At 45.6% G+C, this 13542-nt stretch overlaps 1 protein-coding gene across 1 annotated transcript in view; it reads left to right on the top strand.

Moving 5' to 3' along the window:
- Positions 1 to 13542, top strand: part of LOC136315732 (UDP-N-acetylglucosamine transporter TMEM241) — a 90359-nt gene that overhangs the window by 33532 nt on the left and 43285 nt on the right. The window contains exons 5-6 of the mRNA XM_066247587.1: positions 6614 to 6691; positions 10791 to 10816. Coding sequence (XP_066103684.1) covers positions 6614 to 6691; positions 10791 to 10816 — 104 coding nt within the window. The remainder of the gene's footprint in view (positions 1 to 6613; positions 6692 to 10790; positions 10817 to 13542) is intronic.

Below are 13542 nucleotides of genomic sequence, written 5' to 3'. Positions count from 1 at the left end.
TGGCTCCAATGTCATGTAAAGGAGCTTGGAGCCACAAAGGGGAAGAATGTAAGTGTTGACATGGAGTGGAGACTCTTCCCCTCATGTTCCTGTCCCCGCTAGGTAGAGGCAGCTCTCTCCTTTCCCCTTGGTTTCTTCTCAGAGCTGATCAGAGTCCCGTTGCAAGGACCACTTATAAAGATGTGGGCTCTCTGGCAAAATAGGAAACCCCTCCTCTGGATTTTAGTTATCTACTCGTTCCATCTAAAGATGTTCTCTATAATCCTTATAAAATGACTTATTAACATGGTGCTCCAAGGGGAAACTTCACAACATGGGACTGGGCAATGATTTCTTGGATGTGACAACAAAGACACAGTCATCAGAAGAAAGAAGAGATGAATTGGACTTTGTCAAAATGAAAAACTTTGGAACATCAAAGGACACTATTAACAGTAAAAAGGCAACCTACAGAATGGGAGAAAATATCTGCAAATCATTTATCTGATAAAGGATTAATATCAACAACAAAAACCAAATAACCTGATTAAAAAATGGGCAAGACTTACATAGACATTTCTCCAAAGAAGATCTACGAATGGCCAATAAATTAATGAAAAGATGCTCAACATCATTAATCATCAGGAAAATACAAATCAAAACCATAATGAGATACTACTTCACACCCATTAGACTGGCTATTATCAACAATATAGAAAGTAACAAGTTTGGTGAGGATGTGGAGAAATTGGAACCCTTGTTCACTGCTGTTGGGAAAGTAAAATGGTGCTGTGGAAAACAGGTACAGTAAATCCTCCAAGAATTAAAAGTAGAATTACCATACGGTCCACAAAATCTACTTCTGAGTCTGCACCCCCCAAAAAAATTGAAAACAGAAACTTGAACAGATTTTTGTACACCGATGCTCATAGCATTATTCACAACAGCCAAAGGTGGAAGCGACCCAAGTGTCCATTGGTGGATGAATGGATAAACAAAGTGGGGGAGATGCACAAAACGAAATATTATGCAGCCTTAAAAAAGGAAGGAAATTCTGACACATGCTACAGCATGGATGACCTTTGAGGACATTATATTAAGTGATATAAGCCAGTCTCAAAAGGACAAACACTGTGAGTCCACATATATGAGGTCCCTAGAGTAGTCTAACTCATAGAGGCAGAGGTGGAATGGTGCCTGCCAGGGCTGGGACAGAGGAGAAGGACAGGTTAATATTTAATAGGTATAGAGTTTCACTTTGCAAGATGAAAAATTTCTGAAGACAGATGGTGGTGACGGTTGCACAACAATGTAAATGTAGTTCACGCCACTGAACTGTACACTTAAAATGGTTAAAATTATAAATTGTATATGTATATTTTACCACAATTGAAAATATACATTTATCTTTAAACACCCTGGGATCCAATGGAGATTTTCTTGGGGATTATATGAAGAGGAAGGAAAGATCATGGTCTCTCACTGGCCTCACTCATAACTTCTTCTCATGCTGTGGGATATGCATACTTATTTCTGTGCACTTGCGTAAAAAGGGTGAGAGCCATTCACTGAGAGCAGGCCAGCCTGCCCTCTCTTCTAGCCCGTGCATTCATTCACGTTCTCAAGTGAGCAAGCCAGAAAACTGAGGCCGCCTTTAGTCCCATTCTTACTCCCATGCATCTCACCACGCTGGAGGAGTTCCTGTATTTTGAGGTGTCTATTTTTCATACAGCAAGGCCTGTAAACATGGGTCATCTGCTTGATGTGATGCCCACATGAAGGACTGAGATGACCTCTCAGCTTGTACTGCAGATACACTGGGAAAGAGGGGAGTCTGGTCCTCTGCCCTTAAGGAGTTTGTCATCTAACAACAGAATAATAAAATTAATATAAATAAACACTTAAACTTACTTCATGCAAATCAGTTTATAAATGTGCTTATTTATACATATATACATGTACAAAAATATCTCATCAACCTCCAAAAAGGATGTCTGGTGGCTTAAAAGGATGATTATGATTAAAAGAGATAAACATTTTTTTTTTTAAATAGAGGTAAAAGAAAAAGTAAATGAGGTAACAGGAAGACTTAACACATAGAAATTTATGCTGTAATATTTTACAAAATAAATATTAGTTGGGTCTTGAGCTTTCTGCAGCCAAATACAAAAGTTACAAGACTCACACTGCTTGTGAGCTAATAGTGGGGGCATTGCCACAGAGAAGCCGAGCTCTTCTTGCTCTCAGGCGCTGAGTCCTCACGAAGGGCAGACAGGGCCGCTCAGGGAGGCAGGGTCTGCAGTACGTCTTTGTTATGAACAAAATGGTAACCTGGTTTCTCGGATCTTCATGCGTTTTTGAGGCATGGGGGCGCAGCGCGACTCAGTAGGAGCAGTTCTCTGGGCTGAACCACTGTTCTCGAGGTTTCTGGCTCCATCACAGGTCGGCAGACTGCCTTTAGGCAGCCTTCTAGAACCTTATTTCTGGCCTGCACAATTTTGGTAAAAGTTGTGCTTTTATAAAAAAAAATAAAAATAAAGGCAAGGGCCTAGAGTGCAATTATTCTATATTATAGGTTAAGGCCACTCCCACACATTGAAGAATCACCTCAAAAGAAGGTAAGATTGACATTGTTTTACAAATTTTAAGAAGAAGTCGTCCACCCCTCTGCAGAGTGACCCAAGCCATGCCTGTGAGTAGGGCCACTATTTTCCATAGGAAGCTGGTCCAAGTCAGTCCTAACACCTGAACAAAATAGCAACGAAGTCTTCAAAATTCCACTCTGGGAAGCATGGGAACAGTGAAAGATTTTAAGTTATAGTTACCAATATCTCTTCACAGCCAGAGAAAAATTTCCAATGGTACATGGATGAAATGTTGAATTTCATGCTAATGAACTCTAAGAATAAATTCGTCGCAAATTATGCCCCTAAGTAACTAAATGAATTGTCCTGCAGTGAATTTGAATTTGGTCAATTACATTTTGTGTCACAATGATGATTTGGGCTTTATGGTAGGTGATTTTGGGCCATTTTTTCTGATGAAAGATGTTAGGATCTTTTGTTGTTGAGGCCATTCCTACAGCCTTGACAATGTGGAGGGCATGCTTATTTTTCTGTTCTCTTCAGCAAGAAGCAAGTGTTTAGATCATCCAATTATTAAGAGGCAGGTTAAAAAAAGAACCAGAATCTATTTCTCTATTTTCTCATCTGTGTAATGGGGATATAGTAGTAGTATTGTCCTCATAGAGTTATTATAAAGATTAAATATGTAGAAGTTCTTAGAACAGTATCTGGAACATAATATGCATTCAGTATGTCTTAGCTGTTGTTATTGCTGTTATCTTTCCTCAGATTTCGTTGGATTTGGCAATGTAAGTCTTGCTGACCCTCGCTCCATAAAGATAATAAAGGGCTGGTTTTCTGAAGGAATCAGTCACTAGTAGGTCTCCTGAACTATTAGTATAGATCACACTGGGTCTTGTGCACAGATTTAGAGGCCAAGGGAAATCACACTGCCTCAATATTGTTTTTGATGGATCTCTACAGAGGCTGATATATAGTCAGTTGTAGAACTACTGTTTCTAAAGCCTGCTAGCTTCTCAGTAGAGAAAAATGGCTTGAGAAATTCTGATTGAATTTTTTTAGGTACAAATGGAATATATATTTTTTTAATTGGCATAAAGTTTATTCTGTGTTCCTCCATTTTAGATCATACCAGTTTTATTACTAGAGGAAGCCGACTGGCAGGACTTGGAACACACCAGTCGTATTGGACTATGGACAGCGATAGGTCTAGGATATTTATACAGGAGCTTGATGTGATTTGGATATTATAACATGCAGCTAAGAATGTGGGCTTTGCAGTTGGGCCTGGACTGGAGTCATGGTTCTGTCCCTGAACTAGCTGTGAGCACTCTGGCAAGTTACTTAATCTCCTGAGCTTCAGTTTCCTTGCCTATAAATCAGGGTAACAGCACCCACTAATACAGTTGTGTGGAGGAAGTTTAAATAAGAGAATGCAATGAAAATAATTGCCCCTGTACTCAACACATAATTGGTAGCTATTATTAGTATACTTTAAAATCAATCTTGTATGTATAGATAGATCCCTTTCCAGAATCTGTATCTACTCAGAGGAGGACCCAGGGAGGTTTAGAAACCTGTCCACAGGTTATAAGGTTGGGAAAATTAAGGCTCTTTTAGGTCTAGATTTAGAGTCTAGACCTCCAGAATCTCAGTCCTAAATCTGGCCTCATTATTGATTTTATAGTCAAGGAGTCAAAATATTTAAATAAATAAGATCCAAGTTGCCCTTTAATATTCACTTTCATCTGCCGCATGATTAACCTGTCCAAGATTTTCCTTGCCATCTTCTCAAGCCGAGAACTAGAAGGCCAGGGTCCAAGTGTGCCAAACATGGCATTGTGGATAAAGCCAGTTACAAACAGACAAACAAAAACCTCATAAAAATAATTTAAAACAAAGTAATTCTAAGGGGAATAAAAAGCACAAATGTCAAGTAAAATAGAAAATAATTAAAAAGAAAAGGCAGTTTGAGTTGAATTTTTAATGAAAGATAAAATAAGAGCAGAAAACATTAAAGGCGAGGGAAATGTAAGGCAAGAACTCGAGAGAAGTAAATCAATGCAGTTTAGAACAAAGTGCTAAAATAGGGCAGGGCTATAAAGTTCTGAAAGTTTTAAAAGCAAGGTAAAAATATATCCTCCAAAGAGATAATGACCAAATTCATCCGGGAGTAGGTGAGAAGCGTGATCTTTAAGCAGGTGCTCTGAGCTGGGACAGTTTCCCAATTGAGGAGCCTTGTGGAGGCTGCTGAGGGTGGGCGTGGTATCAGGTAATACAGACGACCTTTCGAATAGTGCTCCTGAACCACTCACTACATCCTGCACCGTCATTATTTCCGCGGTTCTTCCTAATAGCTGCTGATTGTAGATACTGTTATCCTCATACTTCAGAGGAGCAAACTAGGGCTTGGGTCACTGCCCTGTTCCACTAGCAGATAGTGGAGCTGGGGCCTGAAGCCCAGTCTGATGCCAAAACCCATGCATGTCCGTTACCTTTTTCTGCCTTCTAGGAAATCATCATCATCAACAGCAAAGACGATAACAAAACCCCATGCCCCTAAATCCTTCCCCCTCACCTCGTCAAGATGTTCTATGAAATTAGGAGAGACTGGCATTCCCAGCCAACAGCCCAGCTCTAGTCAATGCGCAGTGGGGACTTTGTGTGTCTTAATAACCCATTGGAGTGTTACTTTCCTTTTTCTCCCTTTTTTGTGTTTTGGTGCGAAGTTGATTCCAGTTATTCAAATGTTAGCCTCAGTTCAGTTTCCTAAATGTCTCCTGACTGTGGACACACTGCCCATCTTCACTGCCACTCCCAAGTCCAGGCCACCGTCTTGTCGTTCTTGCCTTAGTTTCCTGTGGCTGCTGTGACAAATGACCACATACACGGGTGGCTCGGAACAAGAGTCGTTTAGTCTCTCCTGTTCTGGAGACCAGAGTTCCAGGGTCAGCATCACCGGGCTGAAATCCAGGTATGTCAGCAGAACCGCACCCCCTCAGGGGCTCTAGAGGAGGATGCAGCTGCTGACATTTTTTATCTGTGGCCTTATCACTCCAGTCTCTGCCTCTGTGGTCACGTTGCAGCCTCCGTGTGTGTCAAATCTATGCCGTTTTTGGATAGATGCATGTGTTGCCATTTAGGACCTGCCCAGATAATCCAGGGTAAATTCCCTATTCAAGAGTCTCAACTTAATTACATTTGCAAAGATCCCTTTTCACCATGTAAGGTGGCATTCGCAGGCTCGGATTGGGATGTGGCTAATTTTTGCACAGGGTTGGGGGGGCTCAGTCTACCATGCCTTAGACTTTTGCAACCGTCCCTGCCTCCTGTCCTCTACCCTGCACACACCTTTAAACACACAGCTCAGGTCGTGTCACTGTCTGCTTCAAAACTCTTCAGTGGTGCCAGTGGCCCTCGGTACATCCTGAGTCCCTGATATGGAGGTGACTCCATATCAGAGTCTTCCACCTTCCTCTTCCCAATTCCTCCCTTCCACATTCTGTTCCACCCACTCAACTCCCCCCACTTGCTGAGGAGCTGGCTTTACTCTGTCCTCGGGGCCATTGTATGATCCTCTGCCTGCAACACTCCCCATTGTGTCTGGCTCACTCTGGTTCATTGTTCAGTTCTCAGTCAGCCTTTGGACTTCACTTCCTCCGAGAAGACTTGCTCTCCCCTCCCTGGGCTGGGCGCACCTGCCTGTGCGCTCTGTTAGAGCTCTAACCTTGATAGGGACAGTCTTCCTACTGTGTTCCCCTCGTTCACGGGATGTGTTCTCTGGCACAGTGCTTGACACTCAGCAGGTGCTTAACAAATAGGTGTTGATGAGAATACTCGTAGGAGGGGAGCCATACATTCGCCCTGCCTAGAACAATACCACACCCAGGAGCACCAGTCCACGCAGGAGTTGTTACTGGAGTGGGTAATACAGTATATGCGAATGCCAGGAGTTCCCACGGATCTTTATTTTTAAGCAGAAATCAAGAATTATGTAACTAAAAGATCAAAGAAAATATTTTCATGCTTATTATTCTGTTTTCTTTCAGGCTATTCCTGTGTTTCTCACTTTGCATAATGCAGCTGAAGTTATCATCTGTGGACACCAGAAATGTTTTTGGAAAGAGGTAAATGATATCGCAAAATGCTAGTTTCACTTCTCTTACTTTAAATGTCAAAGGCACACTTTTTTTTTTTTGATGTGGCTTAAATTAGTATCTACCTTCTCCTGACACCTGTTTCCAGTCAAGACTGCCTGACAGTGGTTATAAATGTCAAGGACCACAGCTTTGACATCCCTTCAGTTCACCGAGCACGGGCGAGTGCTTGTTGGCCACAGGAAGCTCCACTCCAGGCCAGGCCTGAACCAGGGCCCCTGGGTGCAGGGAGGAGGGACTGGGGGCCTGGGGGCTCCCCCCTCCAGCTCCTCCAGGCACCTCGTGGACATCAGTGTCAGAGCTGCACATGAGGTGCTGGTGGTACTGGCCCGCCTTGGGACGGACGTTCCTTTTCCTCCCAGCCCCAGCTCAGCCTTAGACCCGCTAGCGCAAGTGGCTTCACTGCTGCTCCATCTGTGAAAAGGGCTGGTAATTTCACCCAACTCACAGAGTTGTTGGGAGGATGCCACGTCAAGTGCTCCTATCAGTGTCGGCCATGGAACAGATGCTCTGTACATGTTAGCTGTGTTTATTAACATTCGTAGTGGTGGTTTTAGCTTGGTCCCTCTCTTGAGAGTTCCTTTGTTTCTAATATCTTCCCATTTGAAATGATTTTTTTAAACAAAATTTTGGAACTTTTAAACTAGAGAGGCTGGTAAGCCATTCAGTCAGCACACGTCTTATAGGGATACAGGAGACAGAAGCATCCTTCCTGTGGCCAAGGCCACGCTGCACACCTGTGCACCCATCGTCCTGCCTGCTAGGGCGGCATCTCCGTGGGTCACCTCCCCTCCTGCTCGGTGGGTAGTTAGCCTCTCCCCCTCTGCTGGCTTATTCCCTCGGTCTATAAACATGCCCAGTGTTCTCAGTCCACCATGGGTGGAGCAGGCCCTGGGAGACCCACTCACACCCACACAGCACAGGGAGAGTGTGTCTACAAAACCAAACCTCAGCAGGAAAGCCAGCGCATGCTTCCTCATGCACCCCCTCCGCCTCCACCTCATCCGTCCTCTTCCTCGTCCTTGCCCGCCACAGCGGGAACAGAGGGTCTCTCGTGCTGTCCACACCTGTGCCCTTGCCCGCCACAGCGGGAACAGGGGGTCTCTCGTGCTGTCCACACCTGTGCCCTTGCCCGCCACAGCGGGAACAGAGGGTCTCTCGTGCCGTCCACGCCCGTGTGCCCTCAGCCCCGTCAACCCCTGCTCCTGCCCCACCACTACCCTGAAAATGCTCTGGCTGAATCACTGACGCTTCCCTGTGCGACTCCCTTGGCTCGTTCATCACCCTGCGCCCTTTTCCTGACTCTCGTAGCTCACTTGATCCGCACTCCCCCGTCCCTGCCGGTCTCTTCCCATTCTCTGACTCATAGCCACCCATCCTTCCTTTTCCTTTGCCCCAGGGTCTCCTAGGGCTCTCTCTGAGGAGCCTTTTGTTCCCACGCCACGCACTTTCTGGACAATCTGATCCACACCCGTGACACCAGCTACCTTCTGTTCACTGGTGACTCCTGAAGCCCCATCTCCAGCCCGGACCTGGCTCTTCAGCTCAGACCCCCTGGCTGCTGGGCCCCAGCCCTGGTGTGTCCTGGGCATCTGGAATGCAGAGGAATCAAAATGGAACTGATGTGTTTCTCCACACTCGCTCACTGGGTGATCCTAATCCCGACTGTCCTCTGCTGAATCAGAAACAGCAAATGAGGGCTAGTGGCCTGGAAGGACCAGTGGGGCGTCACTGTCGGACTGGCAGGCGGGCTGTGGCGGAACAGGGTCGTAAAGGGCCAGGCCCTGGAGCTAGGTGGGTCGCCTTGCGCCAAACCCTTCGACCTTGGGCAGCTGACCTAATTTCTCAGTGCCTCAGCGTCCTCATGTGAGTGCATAACCCAAGGCTGTTAACAAACTTGTAACAGTCTGTCTATACGTGCAGAGCACCTGGAGCAGCAGCAGCACAGAGTAGCCCTCGGAGTAAGTGAGCTCACCCAGAGTGATGTTAGATAGTTACTGTGATTTTTGGCAGTGTGTGTTTGAGGTGTAAACTGCCCCAATCACCAGGACTTATCACTGGGCGATTTGGGACCCGGGGGGCCTGAAACGGTGTCTGCCCTGACACTAACTCCCGAGGTGTCTGCCCTGACACTAACTCCCGAGGTGTCTGCCCTGACACTAACTCCCGAGGTGTCTGCCCTGACACTAACTCCCGAGGTGACTGCCCTGACACTAACTCCCGAGCTGACTGCCCTGACACTAACTCCCGAGGTGACTGCCCTGACACTAACTCCCGAGGTGACTGCCCTGACACTAACTCCCGAGGTGACTGCCCTGACACTAACTCCCGAGGTGACTGCCCTGACACTAACTCCCGAGCTGACTGCCCTGACACTAACTCCCGAGGTGACTGCCCTGACACTAACTCCCGAGGTGACTGCCCTGACACTAACTCCCGAGGTGACTGCCCTGACACTAACTCCCGAGGTGTCTGCCCTGACACTAACTCCCGAGGTGTCTGCCCTGACACTAACTCCCGAGGTGACTGCCCTGACACTAACTCCCGAGGTGTCTGCCCTGACACTAACTCCCGAGGTGACTGCCCTGACACTAACTCCCGAGGTGACTGCCCTGACACTAACTCCCAAGGTGACTGCCCTGACACTAACTCCCGAGGTGTTTCTGGAACCCTGAGTGGATGGCGTCTGACAATGAACTTTTGCTCGTTTTGCTCTCCATGTCTCAGGTCTGAGCTCCTGTAGTCTGAGGGGTTTACAATATAAAAGGATACTCTCCTCTGGAATGGGTGAACTCTTGCAGGCACCAGACTGGTTCGCTGCCCTTGAACAGAAGCCCCGCATAGTTACCGGGTGCACATGTTACTCCTGGGAGAGTGGGGGCATCCCTTTTGTCCCCCTCCCTCTGTTCCTACACTTCCACCAATCTGTGGAGATGTAGGTTATATTTAGCTCGAAACCTTTCAGTGACACATTTTTCTCATAATAGGGATAATTATCCAGGTGTTCAGAGCCAGGTCACCTTTGTGTGGGTCATCCTTTCCTTCCTGAAGGGATGGGTGTCCCCACCAGGGGGCAGTGGAGCCACAGTGGCATGTCCTCTGTACTCTGTGGAGGAGGGTCCACAAAGGTGAGAGAGTAAAGGGTCTAACGATGCAGGCTACTGCTTTGTACGTAAACAGAATCTGTTTGTTAATCTGTTAGTAATGCGTGAACACTTAAGACCTCCTTCAGAGCAGACCACGTGTCTCTCTGGTCAGCACTTCCCTTTTAAACAATGTGGTCATGCTTCACATTTCATCTGAACTGGAGTCAGAAACTGTCGTTTGTCCTCAACTAGCAAAATCACCCTTCTGAAATGTTCAGAATTAATCTGTTATTCTCCTTGACCATTTCCCCTACTGAATACAGAACAATCTACGCTTCTCCCTGCCAGAATTTTCTTCCTGAGTGCAATGACTAATTCCCTTAAACTGTCTTACGAAAAGGAGGTGGTCAAGGTGGAGTCTGCGTTAGAATGTCTTCATTTCAGGGAGTTTAAGTGCCGGGTTGAGATTTTCCCAATCTGCTCTTTCCCTTCTCTGTAGGGGTGGAGTCAAAAGTCCCTTCTTTCTTACTGTTTCTTAATTTCCACATCATACCAGAGAATTTATAGCACCGCTGGGAGTCAGAGCTGGATTAATGAAAGGAAAATTTAAAGAGACAGACCAAAGTAGATGTTGAACACAAGCTTAATTTCTTCCCTGGCACAGGTTACATCAACTTCTCTCTTTCTCCCTGTCGCGGTGTGTAAAGTACGGCGAGGCTTGGCCCCGGTGTCGTTTTGGTTGTTCACAAGGAAGCCTAATTCAGATGAGAGGGTGGCACAGCTGCATCCAGGGTGCTTTGCCGAGGTGACTCGACGCCGCACCTCTGAGTCATTCTTCATTTGGTCCAAGCAGGAAAAGCCTCGACAAACACTCAAGTGCAGCAAGCTCTTAAGCCCCCCATAAACTTGATCTAAGTATTTTCTTTTATGGAAAAGTTTTTAAAGACTAATTATATATACAAATCTCTTTATTTTTCACGCAGAAAACTTCTCCTGCAAAGCTCTGTAGGTAAGTTTTAAAAAAAACACTCACCTCTAAAATACAAGATTTAACCTGATTTTTAACTGTAATGATAAACTGTTTGTTGACAATTCATACTTGAGAATTGACAAGGAGATTTATATAAACTCATATATCCCAATTTTGTGTCTTATTCTAAAATTGACTCTCTCTCTTTTTTTCTGAAATATTTTATTCTTAAGGCAAAAACAACTCGTGCTAGATTTCAGTCATTGATGCCCAAAACTTTCCTAAGAGTTGTGCAATACTGATGGAGAATGAAAATGGAAAACATGGAAATGACTTAAAATTGTAAAAATGATGTTTGCAGTTTATTGGATTTTTAAGAATCCCTGTGGTAGAAAAAGCATTGGCCTGTGAGTGTAGGGATCGGGGTTATGACCCTGGGCCACAGCACAGTGATGGTGGGCAGGAGCCAACACCCTCTGTGCCTCAGTTTCCTCGCTAGACTCTCAGGCAGCTCCCTGTGCCCAGGGTGCTGATTTCAACCTGGACACCTTCCCTGACTGCTTCCTGCCTCCTCTGCAGGAGCTGCGAGCTTTGTCCTGTAGATACAACACCAACAGCGGTGCTTTGATACATGGATCTAGGACTTTTTGTTTTAAATATTTCTGGGCTTTCATCCAGTCTCTTTCTTTGACTTTATTACAGGCCACTACTTGGCAAAAAAAGAAACATCAGGACTTATCCTCTTCTTTAAAAGATTAACAGGTGTAAAAGGAAGGCATTAAAGCCCCTAATACCTGATATACTCAGGTATTGCTCAAAGCCAAGGTTGGTGGAAACCAGGGGCTGTCTCACACCTGGCTGTTCCCATCTCCCCTCAACCCCAAGGGTTTATCTGTTTGAGGGGGTCTCTAATGCTCATTGCCTGTGGATGAGGCAGTGTCCTATTCTACAAAGCCTTCTACTGCAGGAAGACACCAAACCCATTAGGATTCTCCTCTTTTCCCCCCTTAAATCTTCCTGCTCCTGTGCAGTCCCAGAAAATCTCTGACAACTTCCTTCCACTCATCCCACCCTTTGTCTCTGAGCCCTTCGGCAGCCTAGTGCCTTGGAGTCTTCCATTTGTTTGTAGTGTGTGTGTGTGTGTGTGTGCGCGCGCATGCATGCACGCGTACCTTGAAAGTTGGTAGGCTGGAAAGGAGAACCTTCCTGTCCCTCAGGATGTCCCAAGGGACGTTGTTGTCCTGACCTTCCCAAGGTCGTGAAGTCCCCATTCTGATGACTCTCCCATACCAGTCCTCCTGCCTTGGGCCCAGCCAGCCATGCTAGTCTGTTGGGTATACAACGACACATGATGACAACAGAGGGGACTGTTGGAGTGTGGGGCTGTGGAAAGAATTGATTAACATCACTACTGTCAGTGTTCTGGGGTTATAACTATCAGGTTGTTGTGGATGACATATATATGTACATACAAAATATAAACTTGTATATGTATGTAGAATATATTGGTATGAGATGTCATATGACAAAGTCCCCTAAAAGGAACAAAGCTGTATTCTCTGCTTCTGATCCTTTGCTGTTTGCTGGCTAATGGAATGCTCAGTCCTGAATGGCCCCACACCGCACTGTAGAATGGGAAGTAGGGGAGATAATATGTGACAATTTGGGCTTGTGTTTTCTGGTGCCTTCTCTTATGTGGAGAGAATGGGGAAAGTGAGAGGGCAAGATCTTTTGCTGTAGAAAACCTAGAAGAGGTGTACTGAAAACCAATGATCGCTCCAAAAGGTAGCTCTAAATTGCCTTTCCAATGAATGAGGGTAGCTTTCTGAAAATATCTGTGATTAGCAGTGTTACTTTTTTGCGCAAAAATTTTAAAAAATTTGCCTGACCTGTGGTGGCGCAGTGGATAAAGCGTCGACCTGGAAATGCTGAGGTCGCTGGTTCGAAACCCTGGGCTTGCCTGGTCAAGGCACATATGGGAGTTGATGCTTCCAGCTCCTCCCCACGTTCTCTCTCTGTCTCTCTCACCTCTCTCTCTCCCTCTCTCCCTTTCTCTCTCCTCTCTAAAATGAATAAATAAAATAAAAAAAAAACTATTAAAAAAATTTTTTAAAATTTATTATGAAAATTTCTAAACATATATATAAAAGTAGACAGAATAGGCCCTGGCTGGTTGGCTCAGTGGCAGAGCATTGGCCCAGAGTGTGGAAGTCTGGGGTTCGATTCCCTGTCAGGGCACACAGGAGAGGAACCGTCTGCTTCTTCACCCCTCCCCCTTCTCTCTCTCTAACTCCCCCCTCCCTCTCCTGCAGCAATAGTTCGAATGGTTAGAGCAAGTTGGTCCCAGGTGCTGAGGATGACTCCATGGCCTCGCCTTAGACACTGAAATAGCTCAGTTGCTGAGCAACAGAGCAGCGGCCCCAGATGGGCAGAGTATTGCCTGGTTGGGGGCTTGCTGGGTGGATCCTGGTCAGGGTCAGTCTATCCCTCTGCCCCCCCGCCTTTCACTTAATAATAATAAAACAGTAGACAGAATAGCACAGTGATGCCCTGTATGCCCATCACCAGCTTCAACAGTTCTCAGCTATGCCCCGCCCAGGGCCTCCTCACTTCAGCAAATCGTAGGCCCCATAACATTTCATCTGTCAATATCTTAGTATGTATAAGAGATTTTCCTAATAAAACCTTTTATTGGGGAAAAAGTTTAAACCTGCAGAAAAGTTGCAAGAATATTATAAGGCACTTACATATACCTTTTACTTAGA

Source organism: Saccopteryx bilineata, chromosome 11, assembly GCF_036850765.1.
Source record: "Saccopteryx bilineata isolate mSacBil1 chromosome 11, mSacBil1_pri_phased_curated, whole genome shotgun sequence".
NCBI lineage: Eukaryota > Metazoa > Chordata > Mammalia > Chiroptera > Emballonuridae > Saccopteryx > Saccopteryx bilineata.
The sequence above is the reverse complement of the archived record's forward strand: the minus strand, read 5'-3'. Positions and strand labels throughout refer to the sequence as shown.